The 18,198-nt window shown below is 40.8% G+C and overlaps 1 protein-coding gene across 4 annotated transcripts in view; it reads right to left on the bottom strand.

Annotated features, from left to right (window-relative positions):
• The window catches only part of jakmip1 (janus kinase and microtubule interacting protein 1), a 64,131-nt gene that overhangs the window by 17,389 nt on the left and 28,544 nt on the right, over positions 1 to 18,198 (bottom strand). For 3 of the 4 annotated variants that reach the window (XM_037540711.1, XM_037540710.1, XM_017716168.2), the window contains 8 exons: positions 16,875 to 17,054; positions 15,418 to 15,531; positions 13,240 to 13,386; positions 12,965 to 13,114; positions 9,178 to 9,237; positions 6,132 to 6,260; positions 4,845 to 4,970; positions 210 to 293 (listed from right to left, as the gene is read on the bottom strand). In XM_037540711.1, coding sequence (XP_037396608.1) covers positions 210 to 293; positions 4,845 to 4,970; positions 6,132 to 6,260; positions 9,178 to 9,237; positions 12,965 to 13,114; positions 13,240 to 13,386; positions 15,418 to 15,531; positions 16,875 to 17,054 — 990 coding nt within the window. The remainder of the gene's footprint in view (positions 1 to 209; positions 294 to 4,844; positions 4,971 to 6,131; positions 6,261 to 9,177; positions 9,238 to 12,964; positions 13,115 to 13,239; positions 13,387 to 15,417; positions 15,532 to 16,874; positions 17,055 to 18,198) is intronic. The other variant, XM_037540712.1, reaches the window with a different exon arrangement.

The raw sequence follows: 18,198 nt of genomic DNA, 5'->3' as shown, positions 1-18,198 counted from the left end.
TTGCCAACCATTCTTTGCTCTGGGCCTGGGTATTGGTAAGGTTTCGTGCGTGTATAGACTGGACGGTTGAGCACGTGACATCACATAACTCTGTGGCAGATCCGTTCCGCATAACGCCAGCACACAAGCACGGCCGCCAGACAGGCAAGCAGCAAAGCCAATGAGAGCGGAGCCAGGGGCTTCTTCTGCCTGCCCCCTTTCTCCATTACCTGCCCCTTCTCGGCCAGGCTCCTCTCCAAGTCAGCGATCCGCGCCTGGCAGGCGCTCAGCTCCGCCTGCAGCTGCTCCCGCGTCTGACGGACAGAGCACACAGCCAATCAGAGAGCCAGCCTGTGGCAGACTGGAGATAGACAGCTTCACTGGGAATGAGCGTGCAGTTGATCGGGACCCTACATTTAGGTGACTTTACAACAGCAGGGATGTTTCGCTTCACTAACTGCTCTACCAGCTGAAGGCCGCAAGCTTGTTCAATGCCACTCTCAGTGGATTGATGTCTTGTTTTGCAGTATTTGAGTGGGAGAAGGTGTAAACAGACATGGATGTTCACAAAGTGTGTCAGTTATTGTTGCTGATAACTGAGATATTAATCATTTCTTACTCATAGCTCATTCAAAGAAGCAAGGAAATTGAGTGAAAAGTACAGATTCTAAACTTTCAACTGATACCATTTGTGTTCGCAGGTAGATAAGGAGATATAATAATATTGCTGCATATAGTGTAACTGTACCAACCTGAAAAAGGAGATTCTACTAGGAGCATTTCATCAGTTATGGGCACCACCTTATTGGTTGCCATGAACAAAAACAGAAGAAATAACTGTACTGAAACATGTACACCGGTCAGGCATAACATTATGACCACCTCCTTGTTTCTACGCTCACTGTCCATCTTATCAGCTCCACTTACTGTATAGCTGCACTTTGTAGTTCTACAGTTACAGACTGTAGTCCATCTGTTTCTCTGATACTCTGTTACCCTGTTCTTCAGTGGTCAGAACCCCCATGGACCCTCACAGAGCAGGCACTATTTGGGAGGTGGATCATCCTCAGCACTGCAGTAACACTGACGTGGTGGTGGTGTGTTAGTGTGTGTTACGCTGATCTGAGTGGATCAGACACAGCACTGCTGGAGTTTTTAAACACCGTGTCCACTCACTGTCCACTCTATTAGACACTCCTACCTTGTCAGTCCACTTTGTAGATGTGAAGTCAGAGGCGACAGCTCATCTGCTGCTGCACAGTTTGCATTGTTCATCCTCTAGTCTTTCATCAGTGGTCACAGGACGCTATTGGCTGAATATTTTTGATTGGTGGACTATTCTCAGTCCAGCAGCGACACTGAGGTCTTTAAAAACTCCAGCAGCACTGCTGTGTCTGATCCACTCAGACCAGCACAACACACACTAACACACCACCACCATGTCAGTGTTACTGCAGTGCTGAGAATGATCCACCACTCAAATAGTACCTGCACTGTGAGGGTCCATGGAGGTCCTGACCACTGAAGAACAGGGTAACAGAGTATCAGAGAAACAGATGGACTACAGTCTGTAACTGTAGAACTACAGAGTGCAGCTATACAGTAAGTGGAGCTGATAAGATGGACAATGAGTGTAGAAACAAGGAGGTGGTCATAATGTCATACCTGATTGGTGTATAATCTTGCTATATCGAACAAAACATTTGAAGTGTGCTCGAACCTGATGGTGCAGAATGTAAATCAAAACTAAACTCCTCACACAACTAAACATGTAATTCACTGTTACTGAGTAATAACATTCAGTAGTACAGATGATTGTTAACTCTAGATTTCTAAGGCTAAGGGTTAAGCCATATACTGTGTTCACATGGTGTTGGTGTTGGAAAAAAATGACCAATAGCAGCCACTGAAGACACCGGTAACACTTGAACCTTGCGACATGACATTTTCATAGCTTTGCTATAAACATGTTATGGCAGATGTCAAATGCTGTCATGAATTGTCATTACAGATGTGGTTATATAACATTGTCTGGTTACTGTTACCCATAGCTGTCATGACAGACACCATAATGTTCGATGTCATGATCACCACCAACCACTACAACATCTGTCATGACAATCAACACTAAAGGCAACAAAACACTGTTGGGTTCCTGAACAAATTATGTCACGTCAAGTCATAACAGCATATGACATACAGTGTATGTATCTGGAAAAACTGAAAACAGTGGAATATCCAGTTTGCTACTGACCATCTCCCACCAACATGTTAACACAGCATTAGAAGGGTTAGCCAAGAGGCGTCCAATCTTATCCATAAAGGACCGGTGTGGCTGCAGGTTTTCACTCGAAATGATCTGGAGCTCACCTGATTCTGATCCTGCATTGCTGGAATGAGAACCTGCAGCCAGACTGGCCCTTTACAGATAAGTTTGGACACCCCTGAGTTAGCCTTTTGCTACAAATGGGATCTTAGGAGTGGGTAATATGACACTATTTATTAAGATAAATTGCATCACATTACAAAAAATGTCCTGACAAAAAATTACATGCAAATTTCGTAGTATGATACTGTGTAACTACACAATATGTTTTCATTACATTATTAGACAAAGATGCGAACAAAACTATCAATTTTTAAATAAATGTCATGATTGGCCCCTCCCAGTTATCCATGTGCTTGTGTTTTGGTCTTCCATGTGTTTTTGTTTACATGTCAATGTGCTTTCATTCATCTTCCCAGTCCGGCCCCCTTGTCTTCAGACTCCGCCCTGATTGTTACCATCTGTGATTTCCACCTGTGTCCTGTTATCCCTTGTTATCCCTGTTGTACTTAGGCCCTGTGGTTTTCCTAGTTGTTTGTTGGTCTTTGTATTGTTTGTGCTGTTTGGAGTGTTTGGTGTTTGTTTATCCCTGTGTTCATTTTTCATGTCTTTGCCCCGTTCCATCCGTGTTGGCTCTATGACCCTGGACTGTTCTGACCCCGAGTTTGGATTTGCCCCAAATTGCCCCAAACCGCCTCCTCATCGCTCCACGATGTTACAATAAATATTTTTAGGGAGGTAATTTTCGATTTTTCCCTTTGATATAGACATATTTTTGGGGGAACATGCATCTTCTCACATCTCATTACAATAAAAGTAAACAAAAACTGGCCACATCTCAATATTAAACTTATTTAAGTATATAAAGTGTGTGTCTTACCTTTTTGAAATAAGTGAGAGAGGATTTTCTAACGTGGCTCAATCACTCATTAAACTCATTCACACATTAAACTGTAGAATCTAGCGCTCTCTACAACCGACTAGCTATAGGAAGCCACAAATATCCCTGTGGAGCTACTTCTGTGGCCTGTTTACAATCCACACTTGGCAGCTTTTTGAGTCCTGAGTGGAGAAGTAGCTGCTGCAACTCATGTTTTCTCCACACTCTGGTACCTGAGACTTTCAAGTGGGTCTTCAAAGTTGAGTTAGCAAAGTTCAGCTATTATATAACAGACATTTGATACTCGCACAGTGCCGGTGTGAAGTCTGACCCACCTCATCACTGATATTCATCTGGGAAACTGAAGTGCTCCCAGAGAGGAGACGACTGTTTTCAAACAGCTTGGCTAATTAACCATTCAAGGTAGATAAAGCTGAAGTTGGCTTCTTATTTCAATTCCCCTCAAATTCTCCTAACTGCTGCGTTATTTAAGATGGAATGGAACATTTGGAAAAGAGTCTGATGAATAGGATAACTTCAGCTTTGTCCAAGGTAGGATAATCAAACCGGAATCCTGTCCCGTGAGCTGCAGAGCAAAGTGATTTTAATGTTCACTGTCCAAATTTACGACTATCATGGATTGTGTAAAACAGAACTCAAGGAATATATATATATATATATATATATATATATATATATAACGTGTATCGTGACACCCCTAATTTACATTACATTGTATGCCAGATCACACACCCCTACTGTAGCTCCTGCAGGCACATTAAGATGCTTAAATGTGCGCTACGGTGCTACAACACAACACTTTCTACCATATCAGAACATCTAGCCTTCCATCTCAGGCCTTATTCACACATGCCACCTGTGTGGGCGCCACAGCTTGAATGCACTGGCCTTCCATACATACAGTACCTGACTGTGTCACATCAGACACTCAGTTCAACAAAAATATAACTTGTTAATGTGCACGGTATATTTGTTTATCCTCGACCGCATTCAGATGTGTGATTAGGCAAAAGTTTCAAGCCTTGTAGACCACCTGGGGAATCTGTTTCTAATCTGTCCCTCATGAATTAAATGAAATGTAAAAAAAAAAAACCAATTTTAAATTTGGATACGTTTTCTGTTTGATTTTCTTTAAATTTCACGGCTTATTTCAGTGTATCTTGCATGGTACACATGGAAAAAAGCGCTGCATCGGCAGGATACTGCCGCTTCGCATATGCAGCCGGTGTGGAAGCGCTGGCCAGTTAAGACTTTCCGTGTCGCTCGTGCTACGCAGAAGCAGTATGTGTGAATCAGCCCTCAGGGTCTGCTTGGAAATGAGAGCACGTTGATAAGAAAGTGATTAGCACATTGTCGCTTTCGGTATAAAACCTCACTATTGGAGTTACAAGTTCAAGTTCGGACAGAGGTGATGCATACACCATGTGACGAATGGCATCACAACAAACTCCCAAGACTAAACTGATGAATCTTCCAGTGATGTTAATAATACTGCTAAGAAATGAATCAAAAAACACAGCAAAACCAAAAGCCAGCATGCTCTGGCGTGCAGCATGGGGATGTTTGCCTGGAACGTCTCTGGTGTGAGTGGCCATGTGGCAGTGGGATGTGGAGTGAGTGCATGGTGGAGGTTTGTACCCTGCAGTGCCTCTCAGGATCCATGGGGCCGGTGGTTTCCTGGAGAAGAGCATAGGCTCGCTGCAGTGCCTGGTACTCTCGCGTCAGCTGCCGAAAACGAAGCTCCGCCTCCTCCCGAGAGAACACCTGACAGCACAGAGGAGTGTGCAAACACTATGATATCACACATTACTGTCTGGTTTTAGGCATATCTAGGGACATATGTTCACTATGTATCATAAGTTTGCAATCAATTGTTTCAATAATATAAAACCAGCTGCAACTTCATGGGTTTAAAAGGAAGCTAGGAGACTGTAAAATAGATAGATAGATAGATAGATAGATAGATAGATAGATAGATAGATAGATAGATAGATAGATAGATAGATAGATAGATAGACAGACAGACAGACAGACAGATAGACAGATAGACAGACAGATAGATAGATAGATAGATAGATAGATAGATAGATAGATAGATAGATAGATACATAGATAGATAGATAGATAGATAGATAGATAGATAGATAGATAGATAGATAGATAACAATTTATGTAAAAATACCAGATGTTTAAAATATCACAAATCTCCAGCATAGGGTTCTTCTTTAGCAGCTGTAGCCAGTCAGCAGCCTGTCCATGTTGCCCCCCCCACCCCACAAACACACACTAACAGCAGGCCATGTAGGAGGAGAACAGAGTGAAGGACACAGCACCTCCACACTTTTACTCCCTGTGGGTTCCACATGTGTAATATAAATGTGTGGGGGGTGAACAGAGTGAAGAGGGTTCTTATATGAGCAAAGACCAAGAATCTGAGGTTGAAATGATCAATTAATAAATCACATCGTTTTTTCACACAAGGGTTTAAAATAGTGATAAAACCTTAAGGAGGATAACTTGACAAAAAATACATGTAAACAGATAATTATGGTATATTATTAATCATTTACCAACTTCTGTGAACAGCATTTTACAGGCTTTGAATACTTACTCAAATACTCAAATACGTGCTCTCAAAATCACCCTAAACAATAACACATTTTTTCCCATATTTTAATTAACTGCTGTCTAAAAGCCTTTGTGATAAAAAATTATTTTAGGCTTCAAACTTTTGTGGCTCAAAAAGGACATTTTAAAAATGAATTCCAATGTAATGAACAAGTACTCAAATATTTGATTGATTCAGGCCAGTCTTAGCCAGAATGTTGAAAAAAATCATCTAAAAAACAAGAGCAGATCGTAGTCATGTGATGTGTCAGGGTGACCCTCTGGCTCTATCTGTGTTGTGATATTTTGATGACTTACATCTTCGAGCTCCTCCTCCGGAGTGGCGGGGGTGTGGTCTGTGCGGTCTGTGTTGTATGATGTCAGAGAGGACGTTTCTGAATCAATGGACTCCTCATCAAATCCAAAATATGTCTCCACAACATGCCTCTGAGCGAGAGAGCGGGAGAGAAAGAGGGGATAAACACCGTTTTAGTCAGTACTGTCAATTTATTGATATAGGTAATCTACATGCTGTATCTATGTGCTGTTCCTGAAATATGACTGTAGCACTTTTGGTTGCCTCTTTTAGCAACACCATTAAGTGTTTTTGTAACAGAACAGTGGAAATTACACCAATTTCTGATCACAAATCACAACCTGTCTCGCAACCCCCATAGAGAGAAAAAAGACCATTAGTCCCTAGCGTTTATACATATATTACACGGTTAGGGTTCCAATTTATTTATATTTGAAGATAAAACAATAAGTTATTGTAACAGTTACACCTTCTTGAGCCTCAATTTAGCAATATTGTTTTTTAAATGCATTCCAAGTCATGTGTAAAGGCTGAGAGCCTTAATTTGAGATAAAAAACAAAATGTTTAGCCATTTTAACTGCAATAATCTATACATGACTACGAAATATGAGTTAAACGACATAAAGAAAACTAATAACATATAAATTATAAAATATATAATTAAAACTGTTGTCCCCAGGAGTCGTGTCACTGGTGTTACTGGGAAACAAAAAGCTCTTATTTTGAAATAAGTCACACTGATGACATCACTTCACTTCTTTTCACCTGTTTTCTGAGGATCTATGAAGAAAAGCTCACGGTGAGCCCACGGTGTCTCTCAGTTCTCAGAGATTTTCTCACTCAGCTCATGGTCTCATATGAAGGTTTTAGGTTGAAGTCACTGGTGTGACCGACTTTATTCTTAGGTAATTGTGAACAAATAGCATAAGAATAGATTAAATGATATATTTTAGTGGAAATTCCATGACTGACCACATGTGGTTTGATGCTCCATAGCAGTTATTTTTTAAAATGCATTTAGTCTTAAAAATGTCTCTGGTGTTACCTTTTTTATGTGTAACACCAGTGACTCCTAAGCATAGATGTGTGAACTGTAAGTGGATGTTTTTGCATCATTTATATACACACACACACACACACACACACACAAACACACACACACACACACATATAGCTGCTGTCGGAACAAAACCTCATATCTCCAAAATGGTAACTTTACAGGAGAAAGAATGTAAATCAATGGACTCAGAAAATCTTTCAAGTAAATTTGGGATTTGGGCCGTTTCTTTTGGTCAATTCATTGTGAAATATACACCCAGTGTAAAGAACATTAGTCTTTTTCAAATTATATACATATATATATATATATATGAAAAAATAGTGTTGATGCTGTTCGTTAAAATTTCCCCATGAATGAACTGAAAAAAAGGTCTAAAATGAGTTAATAAGATTTATTTCTTCTCCTGTGAAGAAAATTTCTCGAATTTTTTTTTCAAAGATGTTATGCATCATCATGACAACTCTATACATCGCATTCAACAACAAACAGAGTTCAAATATCATAACATACATAAAACAAATCAAACAGCTCACTTTACAGACACATCCTGCTGACCCCAGACCTCTGAGCGGACTGAGGCTGTGTGCTCTTACCATCGTGCTTGTAGGTCATCTCCTGACAGCCAGAGAAATACAGACACACCAGCGCACACAGGCAGATGAAGGAGGAGAAGTAGAGGACCAGTAGGAAATACTCAGTCATGCTGACTGTGAGTGAGCGTGATCAGTTCAGCGTCATATATTTTAACAATTCTGACAATCTTAAACATTCAATCTGAAACCAGTCAAGCCGACGTGGATCACGTCACGTTCATCTGTGCGACTCTCCACGAGGAAAGCGCGTCCCTGTCTGCGAGTCTGTGAGTGTGTTAGTCTGTTAGGGTGATGTCTGATGTTTCTATGAGTTTGTGGTCCACTGACTCCTCCTCCTTAGCAACAGCCAAGGATGAACAATCAGGCCCCACCCAACATCATCCTCAAACACACAGCTGCCCACAGATTACATCCAGTTCATTCGATTCTATTTTCTGCAGTTGAACAGCCTCTTGTTTTCTATACTTCGATATGCTAACTTAAAATGACATGCATGGTTTTTTACTTTACATTCCTCCTTTTCCGTCTTTCCTTGCTTGAGGTGGTATGTAAACATTTTGTCACTGTCCAAAGAAAAATATGCATCTTCAAAATAGTAACTTTACAGGAGACGGCAAAAACTTTCTTCACTTTTAATGTAAGCTAATGTAAAGAGACTTTATTCTAAGCTATTTTAGAGCATTTATATTCGTGCATTCATCCTGACATTTTCAAGCAATTTCAAGAGCAGCTTCTATGGCCAGTTTATGCAGAAAAAAATAGAGATTCTTACTTTTTTGGACAGTGACAAAGTTTCTAAACATGCTCCACAGTCCATAGAGTCTCTATATGGAAACCAAGGCTGCGAAATGGCCTTTCAAATTCACTGCTTTTGTGATGTCATGAAAACCATTTATATTCATCATCCCCCTTTTCGGCCTACAGCCCCACCTACTCACACTGAATGTGGTATGAGGAGTGTTTCAGCCTAAACTGATTTTTGAATAAGGTGCAATACAAGACAGCCAATAAGAACATAGTTCATTTACATAAACCCTTGACAAACGTAGGATATGGGCTCTTTAACAACTAACTGAAGAAATTAGGATTGTAAGAATAAGAGCCTAGAAAAGAGAGACTGAAAGACAGACAGAGAGGAGGAAAAAGAGGCAGAAAGGAGAAAGTTTTCCTTCGAGTCCTCAGGAGGTTAATTAAACGGCAGGTAGACTGTTCCTTCTTTTCTCTCTCACACGCTCACCTCTCAAAGGAGACGGTTGCTTGGTGACAGAACGATGACAGACTGCACATACATACACACAACACAGAGCTCACACACCCCTCTTTCACCGTCATCACAACGCAGTATATTAGCGAGCGTAACTGTGTGGCATTTCTAAACGCCTGCTCTTGCTCACCTTCGGCAGTCTGATGTTTTTCCTCTTGTTCCTTTTGTTTATCATCAGTCTGTCTCGCTCCTGAAACCAGACAGAAACATCACATCACAGAACAGTTTCACAAAACACTTCACTCGTCAGGCTAAGAAGGGCTTTGACACCAGGACTATCTATTATATTAGTAATGCAAAAGTATTTTCTTAAAAAAGGCCAAAAAATTAAATGACCTGAACAACAGCAATGAAGAGCCTCTCAAAAATCTCTAAATATTATAGAATTTTGAAAAGACTTAATAGAGACTATAGGCCAGTTTTCAAATCAGGGGTCGGCAACATGCGGCTCTTTTACTGCCCTGTTGTGGCTCCACAGCAGAATTAGGTTTGTATGTAAAAATAAAATAATCCTCCTTTACAGTAAAATAAAGCTCTGCTGATAGTTTTAACTCAGTTTAACAGTAAATGGTCTTAAACGCTGGAGTTAATGTAGAACTGCTGATTCACCCTTTAACCCTGACGATCAGCGCAGACGGCTGGTCACCATAGCAACGCACACAACTGTCTTGCCAAGCTAGTAGCTAACGAAACAGCACACAAAGATTTAAGACAAATATTGATCATTTGCAGACAAATGGACTTATTTGTGTTTATAATCACTCCAGCTGGTTTCCTCATACACATAATCTGCACTGAGTCAAATGCTATAAAGTCGCAAAGCTGAGGTTGAATTTTCCTGTTCCACCTTAAATGGTGCAACATTCTGGCACCTCAGGCACCATTTAACGTGGAACCGGAAAATCTGAATGTCTTTAGCCTCGTAAAAAGTCAAATGTTGAGAAACATTTTACAAGAAGCTTTTCTACTTTTGCGTGAATCGCTTCCTGCTGGAGATGCGAGAAAAGTGACTATAGCTGAGCTAAAGCTTAAAGCAGAGCAAAGTAAGTCTGTGTTTTTGTGTTTATTTGTTAGTCTATACTAGGACATTAACACATGCTGAGACATATTTACAGCCAAGATGGTGAAACATTACTTCATTGATATGGACATGAAATGCTGTGGATCATTTTATGCCCCCCCCCAGTAATTGTGCATTAAATTAACCAGATGTGTGTTTATTTTCACTTAAAAAAATGTATCCAGAGGTGCTCAAACCTTGGCACTTTTGCCTACCACTGTACTTGACAAATAGGTGAATCCCTATAATGTATATTTTATAGCAGAAGTACAGCGCAGATCAAAACAGCTCAGCGCATTATAAACTTCATAGCGTGTGGGTCAGACTAAGAGCAGGGGTTACTGAGGCGGTTCTCGCAGTAAACACACAGTCAAGTTACAAGAGCAGCTTAGCATTTTGGCTAAAAATGGATTTGGAGATTATGATGAAAAGAGGGGTGAGTGAGGAGGCATGACAAATCGATAATTAGTCCTCAGATTAATGAGGTAAACATCCTAATTAACAAACAGAACTGATTACACAACAGAAATAATCAGTCTGAGACCAATTAAGGCACTCGCACAAGAAGATGAGTGAACAGCGGTGACCTCTAAAATGTACAGAAGGGTCACTGATTTCATTTTGGTGGTAACGACTTTGGCATTCCATCTGACATACAGCTCATACTTCCTTAATTTGTGCAAAGCTTGGCCTTAAGCTTTGTAAATCTGGGCACCGTATTCATAGGACAAATGAGAAGCTACCAAAGGTTTTGACTGATGTTGACCCTTCATGTAACTCATGTAATGTAACCCCAGCTACCCATGCACACATGCACTGGTCATGTGCAAAAAAGCAGAATTTGAGTCCTTGACCTTTAAAATTCTTTCAGAGGCTTAATATCTACATATTCAAGTCCAGTGGTGACCATTTTCAGTGTATTTCTGAATATGGTCCGTTTATCTGGGATAGAAACTAATCGTGTTGTTTTTGTTACATTATTCGCCATATAACATTTACTGAAATCTGACATCTGTCCACCAATCTTTGTTCACTGGGTTGAAGATGCCCTTCACCTGTTAAATTAGAGAAAATAGACTATTTGGAAAAACTAAAAACATGTTAAATTGCTGGCGCCCTCAGTACCAAACTACGCTTATAATATACATACACTACCTAGTCCTACCCCAAGGCTATTTCGTGGGGTAGGACTAGGTAGCGTATATATTATAAAGCTGGCCTTAATTGGGTCCTTTAGAGTGAATGGGTGAAGACTTTAAGTGTGGACTGCTGTGAGGTGGAAAGCATGTTTATTAAGGCTTTAATTTTTGCCTGATGAACAGGAATTATGGTTGAATGAGCACAGCAAATTGACCGCATTGAGCCTTCCGTGATGAAACGGTGAATAAACGTTTTCCTCAGTAGAACAATATTAAATACAGTTACTAGTGTTATTTTGGCCAGTACATGCATTCGCCAGGGTGTTAATTATCTTCCCATTATTTAGCAGCTACTAGATTTTGTGCTGACTCAGTCATAGTGACGCACGGCCTGCGTCCGTATGGGATAATATCACACATTAAAAAAAAACCTCGCGCAAACGCCTTAATAATGTCAGATTTCATTCCGTATTCTCAAGTTTCACTGCATATATTCAGACATTCATTTCATATTCTCAAGGTTCAATCCATATATTCAGAGTTTTCAGTCATTGTGTAGATATAAAAACGACATGCCATTATATATATGTATATATCAGAAACAAAACCTCATAGCTCTAAAATAATAGCTTTACAGGAGAAGAAAAAAAAAGACATACTTTACTTTTAATGTAAATCAATGGAACCACACATTTTTTGGTCCGTTCATCATGACATTTACATACAATGTAAAGAATAACATGCATTTTCAGATTATGTCAAAGACTGAAAAACGACAAAAGTTGAGATGTTGAGATACAAGGTTTTGTTCAGACAGCATATATATATATATATACGTGTGTGTGTGTGTGTACGTATAAAATTATGACCACCTCCTTGTTTCTACGCTCACTGTCCATCTTATCAGCTCCACTTACTGTATAGCTGCACTTTGTAGTTCTACAGTTACAGACTGTAGTCCATCTGTTTCTCTGATACTCTGTTACCCTGTTCTTCAGTGGTCAGGACCCCATGGACCCTCACAGAGCAGGTACTGTTTGGGTGGTGGATCATTCTCAGCACTGCAGTAACACTGATGTGGTGTGTTAGTGTGAGTTGTGCTGACAATGAGTGTAAAAACAAGGACTTGGTTATAATGTTATGCCTGATCGGTGTATATACGGGTACTGAATATGTTATAGGGCAGCAGCAGGTAGCACTGTCTCACAGATAGAAGGGCATGGGTTCACATGCTCTCCCCATGTCTGCAAGGGTTTCCTCCAGGTTCTCCTCCCACAGTCTAGAGATGCAGGCCAATTGGACATGCTAAATTGCCCCTAGGTGTGAATGTATATGTCTGCTTGTCTGCCCTGTGATGGACTGGCTGGGATTTTTTAGCGGTTTAGAAGATTCTCTAAGAACCACATTCTGTATGATTGTTAATAATGTCAGCACATTTTTAAGACCTGGGCCGGGACACGTTGACTGCGCTGCCACTTCCCCCTTCTAGGCCAATTACCTAAAGCAATATAAAACGTAAAATGTGCCTTTACTTTTACACAGGTCACATTTTACGTTTTATTTCTTTCAAATACGTTAAATTTATCAAGTAAACAGTAGTTGTGCAGTAAAATATCAACAAAAAGCAATCTGTCCATGAGTGCCCAAACTTTTGCATATCTTTGGTATACACCTGTGTGTGTGTGTGTGTGTGTGTGTGTGTGGTTATGGTAACACACCTGCGTGAGCTCCTCGATGACATTGCGCTGTTCGCTGACCTGCAGCCGCAGAAACTCCACCTCCTGCTGCTCGTGGGCGTGGCTTAGATCAGTCAGTGAGCTGGGCCTCTTCAGCAGCGCATGCTGGGATTCGGAGTTTGCCTTCTCCTTCTGAGAGAGGAACGTTGGTTTGAAGTGCTCCTGTATGTGAGGTTGTGAAGGTGTGTCTGTGTGTGTGTGTGTGTGTGTGTGTGTGTGTGTGTGTGTGTGTGTGTGTTTGTGTGTGTGTCACTCACCAGTTCAGCGTTCTCGCGGCTGAGGGACTTCAGTTTGTCCTCCATGCGCTGCAGGGTCTGCAGGAGTTCTTCATTCTTTTTACTCATCCGTCTGTTCTTCTCTAACAGCGGCTTCATCTGTCCATCAGTTTCTCGCACACGCTTCAACTGAGAAAGAGTGAGAGAGTAATTTACGTCTGTTCATATGTGTCCGTTTGTTGCCACACTTAGCAGCGGTGCCTCTGGCGAAATAATAATTTTATCTATTTTACCTATGATTTCTTGCTTCTTTGCCGAGACATGATTTTACATAATAAGCCAAAACGTCACAAAGACATGGCTAAGTGGTTGCTGTATCATTCCTTTATTCATATATTAATTGCATGTGTACTACCAATCAGTTTAATAGCAAATCAACTGCAGCAATTTGCTACTAAGAAAATATGACCTAAAAGGACCGAAGTGTCCGCCTGCACCCAGAGGTCAGCTCTGATTGGTCAGAGATCTGCTTAAAATCAAGAATCTCAAACTTAACCTACCACAGAGTGCATCAGGATGTATGATATGTGAGCTTTGGGCGCTCAACTCCCTGTCGCCGGTACGTGGTTTATCCTTCCTGGGAACATTGTCGGTAGACACTCGTCACTGCTGACCGGTTTGCTGTTTCAGGGATGTGCCTGCTCAGTCGTCTAGCGTCTAACCACTACACCCTTGTCAAAGTCGCTCAGGTGTTCACGCTGCCCATTTCTCCCACATCCAACATGCCGACTGTATGTCAGCGTAACGAATCTAAGGTTTGTTCACACAGCTGGTAAAGTGGCCCAAATCCGATCTTTTTCTTCATATGTGACACAGATGTGATCTGAACAGCAGGATCGGAATTCATTTGACTTTTGACTCAACATTTGTCAAAATTTCGCACTACTGAGACTGGAAACATTTACGTTATGATGTTTCTGTACAAAAAAATTGAAGAAACTTAACACAACTGCTCTGTATTCAAAGAGGTTTCAAAAGACATGGCCGAACGCAGCTGTGGGACGTGAATCCAAGAACAGTGGCGCAACTGGGTTGGTTAGTGTAGTGGTTAACACCTCTGCTTTCTATGCTGTAGACTGGGGTTCAATCCCCCACCAGGGTAAACACCCTACACTATACCAATAAGAGTCCTTGGGCAAGACTCCTAACACCACCTTGGCCTTCCTGTGTAAAATGACCAAACTGTAAGTCGCTCTGGATAAGAGCGTCAGCCAAATACCATAAATGTACATGTAAAAACTCTTGAGTGGCGCAACTGTCTTAAGTGTTGGCCGTGTCATCAGGAGATCGCGAGTTCGATCCCTGGTGATGCTGCAGCCGTCCGTAGCTGGGAGTCCAAGAAAGCACAATTGGCCTCGTTCTCTCTGGGTGGGTCGGATGGCCCCCCCTTCTCCCCCCATCACTCAGTGCAGGCGTCTGTTTGCTGACGTAACAGATCTGGCAGTTGGAACTTTCCTCCAAGCGCGTTCGGCTGTCCCGTGAAGTTGCGTGAGCTGCAGTTCGAAAAAAGAAATGGTGGCTGGTTTCACAGCTCTCGGAGGAAGTCTGCGTTAGTCTTCACCCTCCTAACATTTAACATTAATAGCATCATGTGACTGGGGGAGTCCTAGCGGGTGGAATTGGGGAGAAAAAAGAATAACGTGCACTTTTTACGGCGAGTTCGAACACATTCTGTGTGATGAGCCCAGCTGTCAGCCAGTAAAGCTTTATGATCGCTCCTATGAGGCTGGCGAAGAAGCTGAACCCTCCGGGAGTGACTTGTGTTCGATGCCAATCTTTTGAAGCTCTGTTCTTTTGTGCATGTGGGTCAGTTTAGGAGCTGATCTGTTTGGACTGATGTCAGATACAGATCACATTTAAAAGATACTGTCAACAGCCAAACAATAAAAACGGATATGGGGAGAGAACCAGATTTGGGCCACTTTTACCTGCTGTGTAGCCTAATGTATCCCAGATATTGATGTTCTGTTTTTACAAGATTATCAATGATTTTCACTTCATCTGTGGGTGGTCATTATGTTTTGGCTCATTAGCTCATGTTGTGTTGGTTGTTAAATTGAAACTTGGAAAAAAAATGTTTCTACATGTTTGGCCTGTATAGTTCAAGCATGATTTTGTGAGGAGGTGTGTGTGTGTGTGTGTGTGTGTGTGTGTGTGTACCAGTTCAGTCCTCTCATCTGACAGTAGTGTGTTTCTGTCTTCTAGCTTCCTGATGACAGCCTGCAGCTCAGCGATCTTCAGCTGGAACCTCCGAGTGTCCCTTTCATCTACCTCCTATACCCACAGACACACAGACAGATAGATGCAAACAAAAAAGTGGCCCAGAAAGATCAGTCAGATAACAAACACCAAAGCAACCTTAAAGTGTGCATCCTGTAATTTACTTAAACATGGTAAATCATACCGTTGCAAACGTTTGGCTGATTATATGTTTTGCTGATTTTCTAAGCAAAAAAAAAAAACACATTCTCTACAGAGAACACACTGAAATTCACGCTGAACTCACTAAAGTTCACTGCATTGTTCTGTAATCATGTACAAATGGAATAAAATTATTTTATTAATCTTTCTGAATCACCCTTTATATAAAAAAATAAATAAAAGCCTAAAATATAAGATGCCCCATAACTTTGGCACAGGGCACATTTCAGGTTGTATATTTACCCAGTGTGGTAAATTCAGCAAACAGTAATTGTGCATCAAAATATGCAAAAGAATGTTCACTCTAGAAGGGGAGTTATAAGATCACTTATTTTCACATGATTTGACCAGGAGTGTGCAAACTTTTGCATATGACTGTACATGACATACAGCGATGTGGTTAGGTGGTTTCTGACACTGTAGCACATATTTCTATAACATAAGGGTCAAAATGTGGTTAAAGGGCCTGTATCCTACATTTTGCCTTTGGGTTTTATGTTCTCAGAGCTCAACTTATGGTATTTTGTTGTTTCATGACCCAAAAACAGTCAAAATTCATTTTTCATTCCCATTTTCAAGTCTCTCTTTAACCCTTGCAGCTGACTGTTTTTGTTACTGTGCCTTTAAGACTCATATTTGTGAATGACCTCTGCTCTGATTGGTTGTTCTGTACTGGTCCTCATTTAAAAACAATCCATACTGAAACACTCCTTATAACTAAAGCTTGCTTGGGCAGGGCTAAACTGCTGCTGGCTAAATAGATGGATATGTAAATGAGTGGTATCTGTGACATCACAAAAACAGTATATTCAAAATTGGCTGTTATTACAGCCAAGTTTCCCAACAATCTTTTAATTAAAAAAAAAAACAAGGAAAATGAGGCTTTCATGATTCAAAACAGTACTAGCAGCAATCATGGGGCCTGAAATATGTACTTTCGTCCATTTTAATAAACAAAAATACATAATGCATCAAATTAGCTGCTGACTGGCTGCTGACTGGCTACAGCTGCTAAAGGTGAACCCCATGCTGGACACTCGTGATGTTTTAAAGATCTGGTATTTTTACATAAATTGTTATGACTGTATTGACTTAAAGTCAATGATGCAGTGGGTCCACCAGACCACTGAATAGCAAACACATCAACACCTCACAAGGGTTAACAATATGTGCTCAGGACAGAGGGCAGGAGTGACCTGGCTGCTGATGGAGTCACAGTTCTCTCCGAGTGTAGGAATGACCTCTCTCTTCGGGCTGCCGTGGTGACGCTCGGCCTCCTCTCTCTGCAGCAGCAGCCTCTGGGTCTGACCTGCCTGCACGCCCAGCTCCTTCTCCAGAGCCTGCACCACACGGTCCCTCCCCCGCAGCTCCTCCATCTAACACATGCATGCATTAACAGCCCAAACACTTATGAAACATGAAACAGACCCTTCACGTAAGAAGTCTTTATGGTAAATCATGTTAAAGAGTCAGAAAGTCTTAGAAGTACAGACGTATTACTGTCATTTCGAGTTACATTACATAATTATTCAACAATAATTATGCCAAATTAATTACGCAGCTACATAATAAATTACATTTACATTCACTCTTCAATCACTATTAACAGGTTTGAGTGTGCACTTCCAGAATTATGACGTATAAAATTTCTGTTCCATGTTTGAACTGCCAAAACATACGCATGCCACCTATTTATATTATAGAGGGGCTCAGAGTTTTCCATCCGTCGCTCTAACACCAGTCACAAGACTAAATCAGAGGTATCAAAATCAACCGCTAATACAGCCATATTTAAAAATCTCTGCAAATCTGTGGGCCAACTGTCTCTTTATTTCATTTTTTAATTTGCCATGACCTGGACGGGCCACTGTTTATTCAAAATATGCCAAAACTGAAACAGCAAAATAGGCATTGAATACTTATTCACTTATTCAACACACACTGTGCAATATATCACAACAATTACTGAAATGACACTTTTCACTGTGCACTTTACTTTACACTACAATACCGATGCAACTCAGAGTTAGTTATGTCTTTAATATGTGCTGTTAGACGACCTCATACCACTCAGTGCCTGAGATATACTTGTATACTTTATTTTATTTCTCTTGTACTTTAACTTCTGTCTAGATTTATTTCTATTTTGTATTTTCCTGCATAGTTTATGTAAGTTGATGTGTAATCATGTGTCTTGCTACTGAAACACTGCAATTTCCCTCTGGGATCAATAAAGTTCTATCTGTCTGTCTGTTTGTCTATCTATCTATCTATCTATCTATCTATCTATCTATCTATCTATCTATCTGTCTGACTGTCTGTCTGTCTGTCTGTCTGTCTGTCTATCTATCTATCTATCTATCTATCTGTCTGTCTGTCTGTCTGTCTGTCCATCTATCTGTCTGTCTGTCTGTCTGTCCATCTATCTGTCTGTCTGTCTGTCCATCTATCTGTCTGTCTGTCTGTCTATCTATCTAATTCAAAAATAATTCTAAATAAAAATAAATTGTTTTGGGTAGT

Source organism: Pygocentrus nattereri, chromosome 8 (assembly GCF_015220715.1).
Source record: "Pygocentrus nattereri isolate fPygNat1 chromosome 8, fPygNat1.pri, whole genome shotgun sequence".
Lineage (NCBI taxonomy): Eukaryota > Metazoa > Chordata > Actinopteri > Characiformes > Serrasalmidae > Pygocentrus > Pygocentrus nattereri.
The sequence above is the reverse complement of the archived record's forward strand: the minus strand, read 5'-3'. Positions and strand labels throughout refer to the sequence as shown.